We start from the raw sequence: 18,699 nt of genomic DNA on the forward strand, positions 1-18,699 counted from the left end.
GTGTTTTCTGTGTGCGCCAGGTTAATGTCACTAATGTCTCTGTTGGAATGTCTGTGTGAGAGGTTGGGGGTGGGTTTTACTGTTGGGGTGTTTATAATGGGATACAGGTATTCGAGTAAGGAGAAGGCCAAATGTGTTTTGCAGAATTTTCTGTTTGCTCAGGCAAAGTTATCTATTTGGCTAACAAGGAGGAACAGGGTCAAAGGTGGGGGGATAACAGACCCTTTACTAATGTTTAATGGGATGGATGGTCTCTGCGCACCTAAGGGTTGAGTTTGAGTTATATGGAATGATAAAAAGTGTGGAGATGTTTCAGGAGAGATGGTGTGTTGGGGGGCTGTCTGTATAGCTGGGGAAGATGTTTCAGGAGAGATGGTGTGTTGGGGGGCTGTCTGTATAGCTGGGGAAGATGTTTTGGATATATGGTTGTAGGAGTGGGAATTGTTTTTGGTATTGTGATGTTGGTTTGTATCATGTGGTAGATTGAAAGGTGAGTATGGTACATGTATGCAGTACAGGATATATTTTGGGTTTTATTTTTAAGGGGGGGGGGGAGTTTTCAATGAAATGAGAATGTTTCAGTAAATAAAGACAAAAAGACCTCTTTCTCTCTCTCTCTGTGTCTCTCTCTCTCTCTGTGTGTCTGTCTGTCTGTCTGTCTGTCTGTCTGTCTGTCTGTCTGTCTATCTGTCTGTCTGTCTGTCTGTCTGTCTGTCTGTCTGTCTGTCTGTCTGTCTGTCTGTCTGTCTGTCTGTCTGTCTGTCACTCACTCACTCACTCACTCACTCACTCACTCACTCACTCACTCACTCACTCACTCACTCACTCACTCACTCACTCACTCACTCACTCACTGTCTCTATCCCCCCTTTCTCTGTGTCTATTTCCCTTTCTCTCTCACACACACTCTCTCTCTCACTCACTCTCTGTCTCTATCGCCCCTCTCTCTGTGTCTATTTCCCCTCTGTGTCTATTTCCCTTTCTCTCTCACACTATTTCTCTCTCTCTCTCTCTCTCTCACACTCTTTCTCTCTCTCTCTCTCTCTCGCTCTCTCTCTCTCTCTCTGTTTCCTTCTTCCCCTGTAATAGCCTTGTTTTTAGAAACCAATCAGAACTGGCAACCATGACATACAAAATAATGATATCCATATTGATATGGAATAAAGAGATCTTATTATGTCACACAAACACATTCAACTATTTCAGCTATTCATTCTAGCTTAGTCCAGATGGAAATCTGTATGATGAATGTTTTCTCTGCTGTGTTCTGTCCTGTCCTGTTCTGTCCGGTCCTGTTGTGTTGTGCCATCCTGACCATCTAGTGAATGTTTGTCCATAGAGCTGAAAAGCTCCAACCACTCAGTAAGACCCAAAATAAACTAAGTACCCTTACACACACAAACGCACACGCATGCACGCATACGCACACACAGGCACACACACACACACACACACTAAATAAACCCAGCTAGTCCACTTTTTGAAGAAAGACAGTTTGTTTGATGAAACATTGGTTATTTTTATTGGACCAGGCTCCTCTCCTCAGTAGGAACCGGTCCTGGTAAACGGCCACTGGCCTTTCCGGTAAACTCTGACGTTAGCAGTTTACTCCTGCAGTGAAAATAGCTTTGCCTTATCTGGAAAGTAAACATCTCAGGCTGGCACAGGCTAGACCACCATTCTTCAGTCCTTGTCATAGGGACACACAGGATGTGCAGGCTTTAGTTCCAGCCCTGTACCAACACACCTAATTTAGCTAATTCTCATCAAGACCTTGATTATTTTTAATCAGGAGAAGGGCTTACCAAGAAAAACTTCCAAAAGGACTAATTCAAGGTAGAAAGGAGTTGGAGATTTCTTTTAGCTCCATTGTACAGAATGCGGACTGGTGACTGACGTCTTCCTCAGAGTGACCTGACCATTGGTGTGTCTCGTTAATCAATAGGCCATGTCAAATAAACTGTTCATGGGTGAATCAATAGGCCATGTCAAAATATACTGTACATGGGTGAATCAATAGGCCATGTCAAAATATACTGTACATGGGTGAATCAATAGGCCATGTCAAAATATACTGTACATGGGTGAATCAATAGGCCATGTCAAAATATACTGTACATGGGTGAATCAATAGGCCATGTCAAAATATACTGTACACGGGTGAATCAATAGGCCATGTCAAAATATACTGTACATGGGTGAATCAATAGGCCATGTCAAAATATACTGTACAAGGGTGAATCAACAAGGCCATGTCAAAATATACTGTACATGGGTGAATCAATAGGTCTGTCCCGTCCTGACCAGTAAATGGGGTTATTTGTTATTGTAGTTTGGTCAGGACGTGGCAGAGGGTATTTGTTTTATGTGGTTCGGGGTGGTGGTTTGTTTAGTAGGGTATTTGATTTATGTATTCCGGGGGTTTTTGGGCACTGTTATATGTTAGTGTATTTCTATGTTCTGTCTAGTCTTTTGTATTTCTATGTTTTGTTAATTGGGGTTGGACTCTCAATTGGAGGCAGGTGTTTTCTAGTTGCCTCTGATTGAGAGTCCTATATATAGGTATGTGTTTGTTGAGTGCTTTGTGGGAGATTGTTCTGTGTATAGCCTTGTGCCTTACCAGCCTGTGAATAGTCGTTGTGGTTTCTTTGTGTACGTGTTTATTTTGGTTCTCCTTCTTATCCATAATAAAAAGAAGATGAGTGCACACAACCCCGCTGCGTATTGGTCCACTTTCTCCGACGATGACTTCTCTATATCTTCAGACGAAGAAGAGTGTTACAAGGCCATGTCAAAATAAACTGTTCATGGGTGAATCAATAGGCCATGTCAAAATATACTGTACAAGGGTGAATTAATAGGCCATGTCAAAATATACTGTACATGGGTGAATCAATAGGCCATGTCAAAATATACTGTACAAGGGTGAATCAATAGGCCATGTCAAAATATACTGTACATGGGTGAATCAATAGGCCATGTCAAAATATACTGTACAAGGGTGAATCAATAGGCCATGTCAAAATATACTGTACATGGGTGAATCAATAGGCCATGTCAAAATATACTGTACATGGGTGAATCAATAGGCCATGTCAAAATATACTGTACAAGGGTGAATCAATAGGCCATGTCAAAATAAACTGTACATGGGTGAATCAATAGGCCATGTCAAAATATACTGTACATGGGTGAATCAATAGGCCATGTCAAAATATACTGTACACGGGTGAATCAATAGGCCATGTCAAAATATACTGTACATGGGTGAATCAATAGGCCATGTCAAAATATACTGTACAAGGGTGAATCAACAAGGCCATGTCAAAATATACTGTACATGGGTGAATCAATAGGTCTGTCCCGTCCTGACCAGTAAATGGGGTTATTTGTTATTGTAGTTTGGTCAGGACGTGGCAGAGGGTATTTGTTTTATGTGGTTCGGGGTGGTGGTTTGTTTAGTAGGGTATTTGATTTATGTATTCCGGGGGTTTTTGGGCACTGTTATATGTTAGTGTATTTCTATGTTCTGTCTAGTCTTTTGTATTTCTATGTTTTGTTAATTGGGGTTGGACTCTCAATTGGAGGCAGGTGTTTTCTAGTTGCCTCTGATTGAGAGTCCTATATATAGGTATGTGTTTGTTGAGTGCTTTGTGGGAGATTGTTCTGTGTATAGCTTGTGCCTTACCAGCCTGTGAATAGTCGTTGTGGTTTCTTTGTGTACGTGTTTATTTTGGTTCTCCTTCTTGTCCGAATATAATAAAGAAGATGAGTGCACATAACCCCGCTGCGTATTGGTCCACTTTCTCCGACGATGACTTCTCTATATCTTCAGACGAAGAAGAGTGTTACAAGGCCATGTCAAAATAAACTGTTCATGGGTGAATCAATAGGCCATGTCAAAATATACTGTACAAGGGTGAATTAATAGGCCATGTCAAAATATACTGTACATGGGTGAATCAATAGGCCATGTCAAAATATACTGTACAAGGGTGAATCAATAGGCCATGTCAAAATATACTGTACATGGGTGAATCAATAGGCCATGTCAAAATATACTGTACATGGGTGAATCAATAGGCCATGCCAAAATATACTGTACATGGGTGAATCAATAGGCCATGTCAAAATATACTGTACAAGGGTGAATCAATAGGCCATGTCAAAATATACTGTACATGGGTGAATCAATAGGCCATGTCAAAATATACTGTACATGGGTGAATCAATAGGCCATGTCAAAATATACTGTACAAGGGTGAATCAATAGGCCATGTCAAAATAAACTGTTCATGGGTGAATCAATAGGCCATGTCAAAATATACTGTACATGGGTTAATCAATAGGCCATGTCGAAATATACTGCCATGTCAAAATATACTGTACATGGGTGAATCAATAGGCCATGTCAAAATATACTGTACAAGGGTGAATCAATAGGCCATGCCAAAATATACTGTACATGGGTGAATCAATAGGCCATGTCAAAATATACTGTACAAGGGTGAATCAATAGGCCATGTCAAATATACTGTACATGGGTGAATCAATAGGCCATGTCAAAATATACTGTACATGGGTGAATCAATAGGCCATGTCAAAATATACTGTACATGGGTGAATCAACAGGCCATGTCAAAATATACTGTACAAGGCTGAATCAGTAGGCCATGTCAAAATATACTGTACAAGGCTGAATCAGTAGGCCATGTCAAAATATACTGTACATGGGTGACTCAATAGGCCATGTTAAAATATACTGTACATGGGTAATATTTGGGTGTCTGTGAATCCGGAGACACAGAGACCCAAAAAATCAAGGCAACAACATTATAGACACGAGGGGAAATCATCGTTTAGCCCCTTAGGATCCACAGGGTCTAAGAAGTACTGCCATAATGCCTCTCTTTGTTTTAGTTGATGTACGATAGCACCTCCTCATGTTCTATGGCTACAAAGAGCAGGGAGGAATAGCATAGTCCATGTGTTATTACTAATGGCAGCCTGATGTTCTGCAGTGTTTCAACGCTCATTTAGTTTCAACAATAGAAGCAGCCCAGCAGATACATTTCAGAATGTATATGACATCTGTGGTGCTACAATTAATGAAGCTTTGGATTTTGTATTCTTGACCTGTTCTCGGGTGGTAAAACACTTTAGTATTGGACGTATTGTCACAATGTACTGTACACAGTGGCCACACTTGTTATTGCCATTGGGCAGGCCTGGGAGGCAAGTGTCACACTTCCTGCGTGGCTGCGTGATGTGCATAACGGAATCGTCTAGGTTGTGCACACGGCGAAAACAAATGCGAGGGGGCAATATTGTGAACTCTCGTAGATTTGCATCATTATTCACGATGTTCCAGTGTTTCAGTACAATGGATTTGGGCACATGGGTCTTCATTTTAAACAGGGTTAGGGCTACACACAGCGTACACCTTGCAAATTCTGGTGTGCTTTTCATTTTCCTCCGTCTCTAAAAGTGTAGCGAGAAGGCCATTTGTAAAAGATAAAGAGGTAGTTGTTAGGCCACGTTAACCATTAGTGGCCTGACTTTGGACCTCCTCTGTCACTGGAGCCACTGAGAGAGAGGTGGGCGCTATGATGACCATTAATTATTAGTGAGGGCCACTTAGGGGCCAGGACATAATGCCCGCTTCTGTTACACCCTGCCTAGTGTAGAGAGAGAGAGAGAGGGCGAGGGAGAGAGAGCGAGAGAGAGGGAGAGAGAGGGAGAGAGAGAGAGCGGAGAGAGAGAGAGAGAGAGAGAGAGATAGCGCGCGCAAGTGCAAGCGTGTGTATGTGTGTGAGTCTCCAGGCTATATATGGCACACAGAGATCTGTGACTGGCTACCATGCCAACACATCCTCTGACTAGTGGAGTGCAGCTCAGTAAAATGTAAACACACGGACCTATACAAACACTCATTGTGTTCCACACATACACACACACACACACACACACACACACACACACACACACACACACACACACACACACACACACACACACACACACACACACACACACACACACACACACACACACACACACACACACACACACACACACTCTCTCTATGACGTAGTGTACATGGATATTTCTATAAACCAGGGTACCAGGAGGATTACCTATAATGGACAGCTTGTTACAGCTGTTGATAAATCGTTGACAATAATCTGCCTGTATTCTTCATGTCATTACAATAAGAAATAAGGGGGATCACAGCAATATTCAATCAAATTCACCAGTTGATTTAAAACCTATGTTTTCTCATGGTTGGTGTATTGATGGATTTGTCCAATTATATTGTCTGACATAAAACATAACTTTTCTGTCCTTGCAATTATGGCAGTGTAAATTGTTGTTATAGCATATATTACGTGTTAATAGGTTAAACTAGACATTGAACTTGAATCCTGTAAGAATCCTGGATCTAGATGTGGAACAGTTTTTGGTATAAAGATCTCAGAAATGCAGTGTAACTATGTAACATTGTGTCTCCTTACAGTATGTTAAGGGCTGAAACGGTTTTCATGGGCAGACAAATCCCCCCAAAATGACATAACCTAGTGGTCTTCTTCACAGTGTCATCTGGTAATGAAATAACATGTTGGTTTCCATGTTACACCTGCAATTTGAAACAATACAAGGGGCTTGAATTTCCCAACTTGAAAAGCTAGGCATGCATCACATTTATTTTGTCAGGCAAGTCCACATTATTCTCACAGATTTTATAATGTACTTATAATTTGAATATCAATGGATTGGTAAAGCCTAAAAAAATACATTATACTTAAAATGGTAATGGCCTACTTTTTGGACACTTTGCATGCTTTTTTGGGGGGCTTGGTTGTATATTAGGCCCTATATGTACAATTATATACATTATACAATTGCATAACTTTGAGGTCCTTATAAATTGTAATTAAGTGCCTGAAAAAGTCCCTAAAAGTCCTTGAATTTGAATTGTCGATGTCTGTATGAACCCTGCTTAAAGGATGTATAGTCCTAGACCTACCTTGTTGTATAGGAGGACAGGACAGCGGAGTCAATCACCACCTTTCGGAGACACCTGAAACCCCACCTCTTTAAGGAATACCTGGGATAGGACAAAGTAATCCTTCTAACCCCCTCTCCCCTAAAAGATTTAGATGTACTATTGTAAAGTGGTTGTTCCACTGGATATCATAAGGTGAATGCACCAATTTGTAAGTTGCTCTGGATAAGAGCGTCTGCTAAATGACTTAAATGTTAAATGTTAATTTGGATCAATTACTCTAAATTCACATGTGGAACTGGATAAAAATTGTCTTTATTTTTGTTTCAAACTATTTTGAAATGTTGATCCCAATGCCACACATTGGCCCCATTATTTCTAGAAAGGCCCATATCTAATCTGTCATGTCCTCTATCCTACAGATACACACGACTGAAGCTACAGCTCAACTCTGAGGGATGCATCCCTGTCAAGAAGTAAGTCTCTCTCTCTCTTTTGCTTTTTCTCTCTTTCTCTCTCTCTCTCAATTCAATTCAAGAGGCTTTACTGGCAGTAAATATCACACTCAGTAAATATTACACTCAAGTTCCAAAATAATAAAGACATTTCAAATCCTTCTCTCGCTCTCTCTCTCTGAAGATATGAAGAGACAGATCAACCCTCCTTCTCTCTTTCTCATTTCTCCTCTAACCCTCTCTTCCTCTATATCTTGGTCCCTTGACCCCGCTCTCCACTTTCTGTCTCTCTGGCTACTTACAGTATCATCTCCTCTATCCCTCTCTACTCCTTTGGAGGGTGCATCTGTCTGTGTCTGTCTGTCCTTACTGTGTTTTAGTGGACATGGGTGCAGTGCTCCCTCCATCTCTCTCCTTTCCCTCTTCTATCTCTCCGTCCATCTCTAGTCCTCCTCTCTGTCTATCTGCTTAGTCTGAGTGGAGACAGTAGACAGCAGGGAACTCTGAGCAACATCACCCCAGACTGGTAGTGCAGTGGAAAGCAGTGGAAAGCCCCTGTGATAACCTCACTCAGAACTATAATGGCAAACACTGAGTGTCAACAGAGAGATGGAGAGGGGGGGGTAGAGAGAGGTACTGTAGAGAAAGAGAGACAGGGGTAGAGAGAGAGAAGCAGAGAGAGTGAGAGAGTAACAGAGAGAGAGAGAGAGCGAGTAACAGAGAGACAGAGAGAGAGAGCGAGTAACAGAGAGAGAGAGTAACAGAGAGAGAGAGAGAGTAACAGAGAGAGTAACAGAGAGAGAGAGAGAGTAACAGAGAGAGAGAGAGTAACAGAGAGCGAGAGAGAGTAACAGAGAGCGAGAGAGAGTAACAGAGAGAGAGAGAGAGAGTAACAGAGAGAGAGAGAGAGAAACAGAGAGAGAGAGAGAGAGAGAGTAACAGAGAGAGTAACAGAGAGCGAGAGAGAGTAACAGAGAGATAGAGAGAGTAACAGAGAGCGAGAGAGAGTACTGTTACTGTTGTCCCGTTGACAATATTTGATTCTCATTTTTATTTATTTTTATATTGTAAATATCCAAAATAAGCTTTGGCAATATGTACATTGTTACGTCATGCCAATAAAGCGAATTGAATTGAATTGAATTGAGTAACAGAGAGAGAGAGTAACAGAGAGAGAGAGTGAAAGAGAGAGAGAGAGAGTGAGAGAGTAACAGAGAGAGAGAGTAACACAGAGAGAAAGTAACAGAGAGAGAGAGAGTAACAGAGAGAGAGAGTGAGAGCGTAACAGAGAGAGAGTAACAGAGAGAGAGAGTAACAGAGAGAGAGCGCATAACAGAGAGAGAGAGAGAGAGAGAGTAACAGAGAGAGAGTAACAGAGAGAGAGAGCGCGTAACAGAGAGAAAGAGAGAGCAACAGAGAGAGAGTAACAGAGAGAGTAACAGAGAGAGAGAGAAACTGAGAGAGAGAGAGAGTAACAGAGAGAGAGTAACAGAGAGATTAACAGAGAGAGAGAGAGTAGAGATCCAGATCTCAGGGAATTAGACCAAAGTTCTCAATTGGTACAAAATATATAGAGTACTGTACACACTACAATTACTTAGGTTTAAAAATAAGCTCAACTGGACACCTTAATGAGGCAGTGAATGAACTGAGAGAGAAAGCACGCAGGGAATTCTACGCCATTAAAAAGCAAATTCAAATTGAAATACCTATTAAAATTTGGCTAAAACTAATTGAATATGTCATTGAACCAATTGCACTTTATGGCAGCGAGGTGTGGGGTCCACTTGCAAAACAAGATTTCATCAAATGGGACAAACACCCCATTGAAACCCTGCATGCAGAGTTCTGTAAGATTCTCCTACGTGTCCAGAGGAAAACTACAAACAATGCATGCAGGGCAGAATTAGGCCAATATCCACTAATAATAAAAACTCAAAAAAGAGCAATTAAGTTCTGGAAACATCTAAAATACAGTGATCCCCTCTCATATCATTACCAAGCCCTGCAATGCCAAGAGCTGAGCAATGAAAAGAGTCCCCTCATCCAGCTGGTCCTGGGACTGAGTTCACAAACCTGTTCTACTAACACACTGAAGCCTCAGGACCAGAACATCCAATCAATCAGAATAAACCAAATTACAACACAGTCAAAACAAAACTACATTGCTTATTGGGAAACACAAGCACAAACACAAAGCAAAATGCAGTGCCATCTGGCCCTAAATCGACAGTACACTATGGCTAAATATTTGACCATGGTTACTGATCAAAACCTTAGAAAAACCTTGACAAAGTACAGGCTCAGTGAGCACAGCCTTGCCATTGAGAAGGGTAGACACAGGAAAACCTGGCTCCCTGTAGAGGAAAGGCTGTGCAGCCACTGCACAACAGCAGAACCTGAGACGGAGCTGCATTTCCTGACAAAATGTAAAAAATATAAAACAATTAGAGAGTGTCATTTCCCCAAATTTGAAACCCTTATTCAAGGTTTCAAAGACCTCTCTGATGAGGATAGGCTACCCGTCCTGTTGGGGGAGGACGCAGAGAGTTGTGGGTTGGCAGCGCACTACATTGCTGCCTGCCATAAGTTAAGGGACAGTGTCTGACAGACCAATCAACCTGCACATGTACTCTACTATATGGCTATTGTTATTGTTGAATGTATGGTTATTTAGACCCTTGGTTATTGTTGTTACTGTTGTCCCGTTGACAATTTTTGATTCTCATTTTTTATTTATTTTTATATTGTAAATATCCAAAATAAGCTTTGGCAATATGTATATTGTTACGTCATGCCAATAAAGCGAATTTAATTGAATTGAATTGAATTGAGTAACAGAGAGAGAGAGCTCGTAACAGAGAGAGAGAGTAACAGAGAGAGAGAGAGAGAGAGAGAGAGAGAGAGAGTAACAGAGAGAGAGTAACAGAGAGAGAGTAACAGAGAGAGTAACAGAGAGAGAGAGAGAGTAACAGAGAGAGATTTACAGAGAGAGAGAGAGAGAGAGTAACAGAGAGAGAGTAACAGAGAGAGAGAGCGCGTAACAGGGAGAGAGAGAGTAACAGAGAGAGATTAACAGAGAGAGAGAGTAACAGAGAGAGATTTACAGAGAGAGAGAGAGAGAGTAACAGAGAGAGAGTAACAGAGAGAGAGAGCGCGTAACAGAGAGAGAGCGCATAACAGGGAGAGAGAGAGAGTAACAGAGAGAGATTAACAGAGAGAGAGAGAGTAACAGAGAGAGATTTACAGAGAGAGAGAGAGAGAGTAACAGAGAGAGAGTAACAGAGAGAGAGAGCGCGTAACAGGGAGAGAGAGAGTAACAGAGAGAGATTTACAGAGAGAGAGAGCGCGTAACAGAGAGAGAGAGTAACAGAGAGAGATTAACAGAGAGAGAGAGAGAGTAACAGAGAGAGAGTAACAGAGAGAAAGTAACAGAGAGATTAACAGAGAGAGAGTAACAGAGAGAGAGAGTAACAGAGAGCGCTTAACAGAGAGAGTAACAGAGAGAGAGTAACAGAGAGAGAAAGCACGTAACAGAGAGAGTAACAGAGAGAGAGTAACAGAGAGAGAGCGCGCGTAACAGAGAGAGTAACAGAGAGAGAACACATAACAGAGAGAGAGAGTAACAGAGAGAGAGTAACAGAGAGAGAGAGCACGTAACAGAGAGAGTAACAGAGAGCGCGTAACAGAGAGAGTAACAGAGAGAGAGTAACAGAGAGAGAGAGCGCGTAACAGAGAGAGTAACAGAGAGAGAGTAACAGAGAGAGAGTAACAGAGAGAGAGTAACATAGAGAGAGTAACAGAGAGAGAGAGTAACAGAGAGCGCGTAACAGAGAGTAACAGAGAGAGAGTAACAGAGAGAGAGAGCGCGTAACAGAGAGAGAGAGTGCATAACAGGGAGAGAGAGAGTAACAGAGAGAGATTAACAGAGAGAGAGAGAGAGAGTAACAGAGAGAGATTTACAGAGAGAGAGAGAGAGAGTAACAGAGAGAGAGTAACAGAGAGAGAGAGCGCGTAACAGGGAGAGAGAGAGAGAGTAACAGAGAGAGATTAACAGAGAGAGAGAGTGGGTTGGCAGCGCACTACATTGCTGCCTGCCATAAGTTAAGGGACAGTGTCTGACAGACCAATCAACCTGCACATGTACTCTACTATATGGCTATTGTTATTGTTGAATGTATGGTTATTTAGACCCTTGGTTATTGTTGTTACTGTTGTCCCGTTGACAATTTTTGATTCTCATTTTTTATTTATTTTTATATTGTAAATATCCAAAATAAGCTTTGGCAAGATGTATATTGTTACGTCATGCCAATAAAGCGAAGTTAATTGAATTTAATTTAATTGAGTAACAGAGAGAGAGAGCTCATAACAGAGAGAGAGAGTAACAGAGAGAGAGAGAGAGAGAGTAACAGAGAGAGAGTAACAGAGAGAGAGTAACAGAGAGAGTAACAGAGAGAGAGAGAGTAACAGAGAGAGAGAGTAACAGAGAGAGAGAGTAACAGAGAGAGATTTACAGAGAGAGAGAGAGAGAGTAACAGAGAGAGAGTAACAGAGAGAGAGAGCGCGTAACAGAGAGAGAGCGCATAACAGGGAGAGAGAGAGAGTAACAGAGAGAGATTAACAGAGAGAGAGAGAGTAACAGAGAGAGATTTACAGAGAGAGAGAGAGAGAGAGTAACAGAGAGAGAGAGCGCGTAACAGGGAGAGAGAGAGTAACAGAGAGAGATTTACAGAGAGAGAGAGCGCGTAACAGAGAGAGAGAGTAACAGAGAGAGATTAACAGACAGAGAGAGAGAGTAACAGAGAGAGAGTAACAGAGAGAAAGTAACAGAGAGATTAACAGAGAGAGAGAGCGCGTAACAAAGAGAAAGTAACAAGAGATTAACAGAGAGAGAGAGCGCGTAACAAAGAGAAAGTAACAAGAGATTAACAGAGAGAGAGAAAGTAACAGTGAGATTAACAGAGAGAGAAAGTAACAGTGAGATTAACAGAGAGAGAGAGAGCGTAACAGAGACAAAGTAACAGAGAGATTAACAGAGAGAGAGAGAGAGTAACAGAGAGAGTAACAGAGAGAGAGAGCGTAACAGAGAGAAAGTAACAGAGAGATTTACAGAGAGAGAGATAAAGTAACAGAGAGATTAACAGAGAGAGCGCGTAACAGAGAGAGAGTAACAGAGAGAGAGTAACAGAGAGAGAGAGTAACAGAGAGAGAGTAACAGAGAGTAACAGAGAGTAACAGAGAGAGAGAGAGTAACAGAGAGAGAGTAACAGAGAGAGAGCGCATAACAGAGAGAGAGTGCATAACAGAGAGAGAGAGAGAGAGTAACAGAGAGAGAGTAACAGAGAGAGAGAGAGTAACAGAGAGAGAGAGTAACAGAGAGAGAGTAACAGAGAGCGCGTAACAGAGAGAGAGAGCGCGTAACAGAGAGTGCGTAACAGAGAGATTAACAGAGAGAGAGTAACAGAGAGAAAGTAACAGAGAGATTAACAGAGAGCGAGAGAGAGAGTAACAGAGAGAGCGTAACAGAGAGATTAACAGAGAGAGAGAGTAACAGAGAGAGAGTAACAGAGAGAGAGAGCACGTAACAGAGAGCGTGTAACAGAGAGAGTAACAGAGAGAGAGAGCGCATAACAGAGAGAGTAACAGAGAGAGAGTAACAGAGAGCGAGTAACAGTGAGAGAGTAACAGAGAGAGAGAGTAACAGAGAGCGCTTAACAGAGAGAGTAACAGAGAGAGAGTAACAGAGAGAGAAAGCACGTAACAGAGAGAGTAACAGAGAGAGAGCGCACGTAACAGAGAGAGTAACAGAGAGAGAACACATAACAGAGAGAGAGAGTAACAGAGAGAGAGTAACAGAGAGAGAGAGCACGTAACAGAGAGAGTAACAGAGAGCGCGTAACAGAGAGAGTAACAGAGAGAGAGTAACAGAGAGAGAGAGCGCGTAACAGAGAGAGTAACAGAGAGAGAGTAACAGAGAGAGAGTAACAGAGAGAGAGTAACATAGAGAGAGTAACAGAGAAAGAGAGTAACAGAGAGCGCGTAACAGAGAGAGTAACAGAGAGAGAGTAACAGAGAGAGAGAGCGCGTAACAGAGAGAAAGTAACAGAGAGATTAACAGAGAGAGAGAGAGAGAGGAGAATAGCAGAGAGACATCTTGCAGCTGATACGTTTAGGGTTTTAGCTTCATGGTTAAGCACAGTGCAGGCTTATGTCAGCTTGATCTTCACTGCCACATCTCTCCACACAAAGATTATGGAGAAGGAAAGTCAAACATTAACATTTAATGGCTCTACTTTTTACTCTATTTACTGCAAGAAGGAATTATAACTAGGAAGTAGAACACAAAAATTGGCTTAACATATTTCTCTGGGTATATTAGATAATGAATGGATGCCTTTATCTGCTGGGTTATTGATGGTTCTGTGGTGTGTGAGACGTTATATAGATGGTTCTGTGGTGTGTGGCGTTATATAGATGGTTCTGTGGTGTGTGGCGTTATATAGATGGTTCTGTGGTGTGTGAGACGTTATATAGATGGTTCTGTGGTGTGTGAGACGCTATATGGATGGTTCTGTGGTGTGTGGCGTTATATAGATGGTTCTGTGGTGTGTGAGACGCTATATGGATGGTTCTGTGGTGTGTGAGACGCTATATAGATGGTTCTGTGGTGTGTGAGACGTTATATGGATGGTTCTGTGGTGTGTGTGGCGTTATATAGATGGTTCTGTGGTGTGTGAGACGTTATATGGATGGTTCTGTGGTGTGTGAGACGCTATATGGATGGTTCTGTGGTGTGTGAGACGCTATATAGATGGTTCTGTGGTGTGTGAGGCGTTATATAGATGGTTCTGTGGTGTGTGGCGTTATATAGATGGTTCTGTGGTGTGTGAGACGCTATATAGATGGTTCTGTGGTGTGTGAGACGTTATATAGATGGTTCTGTGGTGTGTGAGACGTTATATGGATGGTTCTGTGGTGTGTGAGACGCTATATGGATGGTTCTGTGGTGTGTGAGACGTTATATGGATGGTTCTGTGGTGTGTGAGACGTTATATGGATGGTTCTGTGGTGTGTGAGACGTTATATGGATGGTTCTGTGGTGTGTGGCGTTATATAGATGGTTCTGTGGTGTGTGAGACGCTATATAGATGGTTCTGTGGTGTGTGAGACGCTATATGGATGGTTCTGTGGTGTGTGGCGTTATATAGATGGTTCTGTGGTGTGTGAGACGTTATATGGATGGTTCTGTGGGGTGTGGCGTTATATAGATGGTTCTGTGGTGTGTGAGACGCTATATGGATGGTTCTGTGGTGTGTGAGACGTTATATGGATGGTTCTGTGGTGTGTGAGACGCTATATAGATGGTTCTATGGTGTGTGAGACGTTATATGGATGGTTCTGTGGTGTGTGGCGTTATATAGATGGTTCTGTGGTGTGTGAGACGTTATATGGATGGTTCTGTGGTGTGTGAGACGCTATATGGATGGTTCTGTGGTGTGTGAGACGTTATATGGATGGTTCTGTGGTGTGTGAGACGCTATATGGATGGTTCTGTGGTGTGTGAGACGTTATATGGATGGTTCTGTGGTGTGTGAGACGTTATATAGATGGTTCTGTGGTGTGTGAGACGCTATATGGATGGTTCTGTGGTGTGTGTGAGACGCTATATGGATGGTTCTGTGGTGTGTGAGACGTTATATGGATGGTTCTGTGGTGTGTGAGACGTTATATGGATGGTTCTGTGGTGTGTGAGACGCTATATGGATGGTTCTGTGGTGTGTGAGACGTTATATGGATGGTTATGTGGTGTGTGAGACGCTATATGGATGGTTCTGTGGTGTGTGAGACGTTATATGGATGGTTCTGTGGTGTGTGAGACGTTATATAGATGGTTCTGTGGTGTGTGAGACGTTATATAGATGGTTCTGTGGTGTGTGAGACGCTATATGGATAGTTCTGTGGTGTGTGAGACGTTATATGGATGGTTCTGTGGTGTGTGAGACGTTATATAGATGGTTCTGTGGTGTGTGAGACGTTATATAGATGGTTCTGTGGTGTGTGAGACGCTATATGGATAGTTCTGTGGTGTGTGTGAAGGTAACTATGATGTTGTGTTAATGCTTCTCCAATGTGTGTAAGGCTATATGAAAAGGTTCTCCATTGTCTAGGATGTTGTGTTAATGCTTCTCTGGTATGTGTGTGATGTGTGAATGGGTTGGTAGCTGCCTGTGTGAATGGGTTGGTATCTGCCTGTATGAATGGGTTGGTAGCTGCCTGTGTGAATGGGTTGGTAGCTGCCTGTATGAATGGGTTGGTAGCTGCCTGTATGAATGGGTTGGTAGCTGCCTGTGTGAATGGGTTGGTAGCTGCCTGTATGAATGGGTTGGTAGCTGCCTGTATGAATGGGTTGGTAGTGCATGAGATGTTGTATAGCAGGGTCTCCCAACTGGCGGCCCGCGGGACATGTTTAATTTGGCCCCCCAAGTTTCCGAATATTTTTTTACCTTTCAATTTTTTTTATTTCATTGTTGGACATGTACGACTGTTAAAACACCAGGAAATCAGCTCCAAGTAATTGACATTTTGGGAATCTGTTCCCAAGTATTCTCACATATAGTAGAGAGGCACATGTGATTTATCCAATTTAAGAAAGGTTTGAAATGATTGTTTTAGTCAAATACTATATATATCAATACAGTCTACAAATGACTTGTAATTATGTTCCGGCCCGCGGCTGAATCTAGTAGATGATCCCTGCTGTATATTTTGTTTGATGCTCTATTAATGTTCCTGAGTTGTTGTGTGTGTGTGTGTTTGTGTGATTGTGATGATGTAACTGTTGTTTCGTCAGTATCTTCAGGATGTTCTCAGCAGACAGGAAACGAGTAGAGACAGCTCTGGAGAACTGCAACCTCCCTTCTGGACGGGTAAGAAGCGCTTATTCCCTCTCTCTATCACTCTATCACTCTCTTCCTCTGCCTATCTATCCCTGCTTCCAGGTCTGTTCATCTCCATTCATTATCTATATTCTATCAACTATCAACCCATCTCTCTCTCTCTCTGCCTCTCTCTCTCTCTCATCTCTCTCTCCATCTCTCTCCTCTCTCTCTCCATCTCTCTCCTCTCTCTGTCTCTCTCTCTTGTTCATCCACACAGTAACGTTCCATACACCAGCAGATCTGATCATAATTGCTATTTAAGGAATGTAATTGGTTTGGATTCATCGTTTATAGTCATTCACATGATTTCCCATCATAAGAGCAATTTTTTTGGTCTCAGTTATTGATACAGATTAGCCTCGGGGGGGGGGGGGGTGACACAGAGAGAGAGAGAGAAACACAGAGAGAGAGAGAGAAACACAGAGAGAGAGTGAAACACAGAGAGAGAGAGTGAAACACAGAGAGAGAGAGAGTAACAGAGAGAGAGTGTGCGTGTGCCTGTGTCTGTCTGTGTGTGATGACAGAAGTTGTTTCCCCCAGCCAGATGTCACAGGGGAAAAGCCTCTGTATTCTCTGTAGTTTCTATAATGTACTGTTTGTCACAGTAAAATAACACTGTCTGCAAGGAATAGCAAGCAATTAGTAACACACACGCATACACACACACACACATACGCCAATGTACGCACAAACGCATGCAAACATACACACATACAAACACACACACGCACACATTAACTCAGTGTAGATAATTAGCTGCACTGGGGAGAGGTAGGGAGAGAGATGCATGGCTGTTTGAAGGTCTGCTGGGATTTGTTGTGTTGCTTTGTACTGTTAATTAAAACTAAACGTTAGCGCTGCTAATCTCACAAAAAAGAATAATGTAAAAAAATATGTATTGTCACGTACACTGGACAGGTCAGCCATAGTAGTACGGCGCCCCTGGAGCAAATTAGGGTTAAGTGCCTTGCTCAAGGCCACATCGACAGATTTTACACCTTGTCAGCTCAGGTATTCAAACCAGGGACATGTCGGTTACTGGCCCAGCGCTCTAACAGCTAGGCCACCTGCCACCCACCCACCCACTGCCTTCAAAATGATGGGCTCAATTCCATTTCAGTTTTGTCAATGTAAATGTAAATGTACTTCCTGAATTGATGGAGTTGGAACCCTGTTAAACATTCTGGTGTCATTTTGACTGTACTGTAAGCTAAACCTATATTGACCGGGCATCTGTTACTTTTTTCTCTGTGATTTTTCTCTCTTTCTCTCTCCAGAGTGATTGTATCCCACAAGAAGACTTCACTCCAGAGCTCTACAAAGTGTTCCTCACCAACATCTGTCCTCGACCAGAACTAGATAATATCTTCTCTGAAATGTAAGACAACTGTCACTCAGAGCTACCCAGAACTATCAAGCATAGTACTTAAGCTACACTTTAGCATTATTAAGGTTCATATTAGGACATCCCACCAGGATATGTGAAACAGTGCAAAGTACAATTGAATTAGTATTGGTGTCTGATAAATCTAAAATATCGCAGAGTGGAGTAATAGTCTATGGAATCAGTGATCATTTTATTACATTTTGTACAAGGAGGATTTTTAAAGATATATTTAAGTGTCACAAAACCGTTAGAATCAGAGAACTCCAAAAATACTGTGTAGAAAAGTTTAGGGAGGAAGTGTGTAAAATTGACTGGTCACCTGTGCAATATAGTGTAGGGGTACACAGTGCCTGGGAAGCCTTTAAATGTAGATTCCTTGATGTGGTGAATGTGATGGCTCCCATTAGACGGGTCAGGGTAAAGCAGAGATCTGGCCCTTGGTTTAATCATGAGATTCTAGAATCTATCCAAGCAAGGAATAAGGCATTTAAAAAATGTAAGAACTCTCAAGAACAGCCTGATTTTGACCTATATAAACGTCACAGAAATGAAGCACAGAGGAGGATGGATGAAGCTAAGAGGGCTTACTTTGCTGAGAAAATAATTGAAAACAAAAATGACCCTAAAAAAAAACATTTAAGGAACTAGGCTGTAGTAGTACTACCAAAAACAAACTAAACAGCATTGGACTGAACATGAAAGGGGAGATGGTATATGAAAAAGCAGAGGTTGCCAATGAATTCTACTCTTTTTTTACTTCTGTTGCCAGCAAGCTGGTTAGCAAGCTGCCCACCAGTTCTGGTTTGTATGGAAGCAACCAAGTCAAGAAGTATTATGTGGAGTTAGGGGTTCAGCCAAGCTCTTTTTCTTTTGCAAAGGTAGCAACAGCCAAAATAGTCAGTATGCTGG

At 42.0% G+C, this 18,699-nt stretch overlaps 1 protein-coding gene across 5 annotated transcripts in view; it reads left to right on the forward strand.

Annotated features, from left to right (window-relative positions):
- Positions 1 to 18,699, forward strand: part of LOC106608062 (1-phosphatidylinositol 4,5-bisphosphate phosphodiesterase beta-1) — a 278,537-nt gene that overhangs the window by 175,999 nt on the left and 83,839 nt on the right. For all 5 annotated transcript variants that reach the window (XR_001329372.2, XM_045720987.1, XM_045720988.1 and 2 more), the window contains exons 6-8: positions 7,429 to 7,482; positions 16,316 to 16,391; positions 17,681 to 17,781. Coding sequence is in view for 4 of the 5 variants with exons in the window: in XM_045720987.1 (XP_045576943.1) it covers positions 7,429 to 7,482; positions 16,316 to 16,391; positions 17,681 to 17,781 (231 nt within the window). In the remaining variant the exon portion in view is untranslated. The remainder of the gene's footprint in view (positions 1 to 7,428; positions 7,483 to 16,315; positions 16,392 to 17,680; positions 17,782 to 18,699) is intronic.

The sequence above is a fragment of the Salmo salar genome, chromosome ssa06 (genome assembly GCF_905237065.1).
Source record: "Salmo salar chromosome ssa06, Ssal_v3.1, whole genome shotgun sequence".
Classification (NCBI taxonomy): Eukaryota; Metazoa; Chordata; class Actinopteri; order Salmoniformes; family Salmonidae; genus Salmo; species Salmo salar.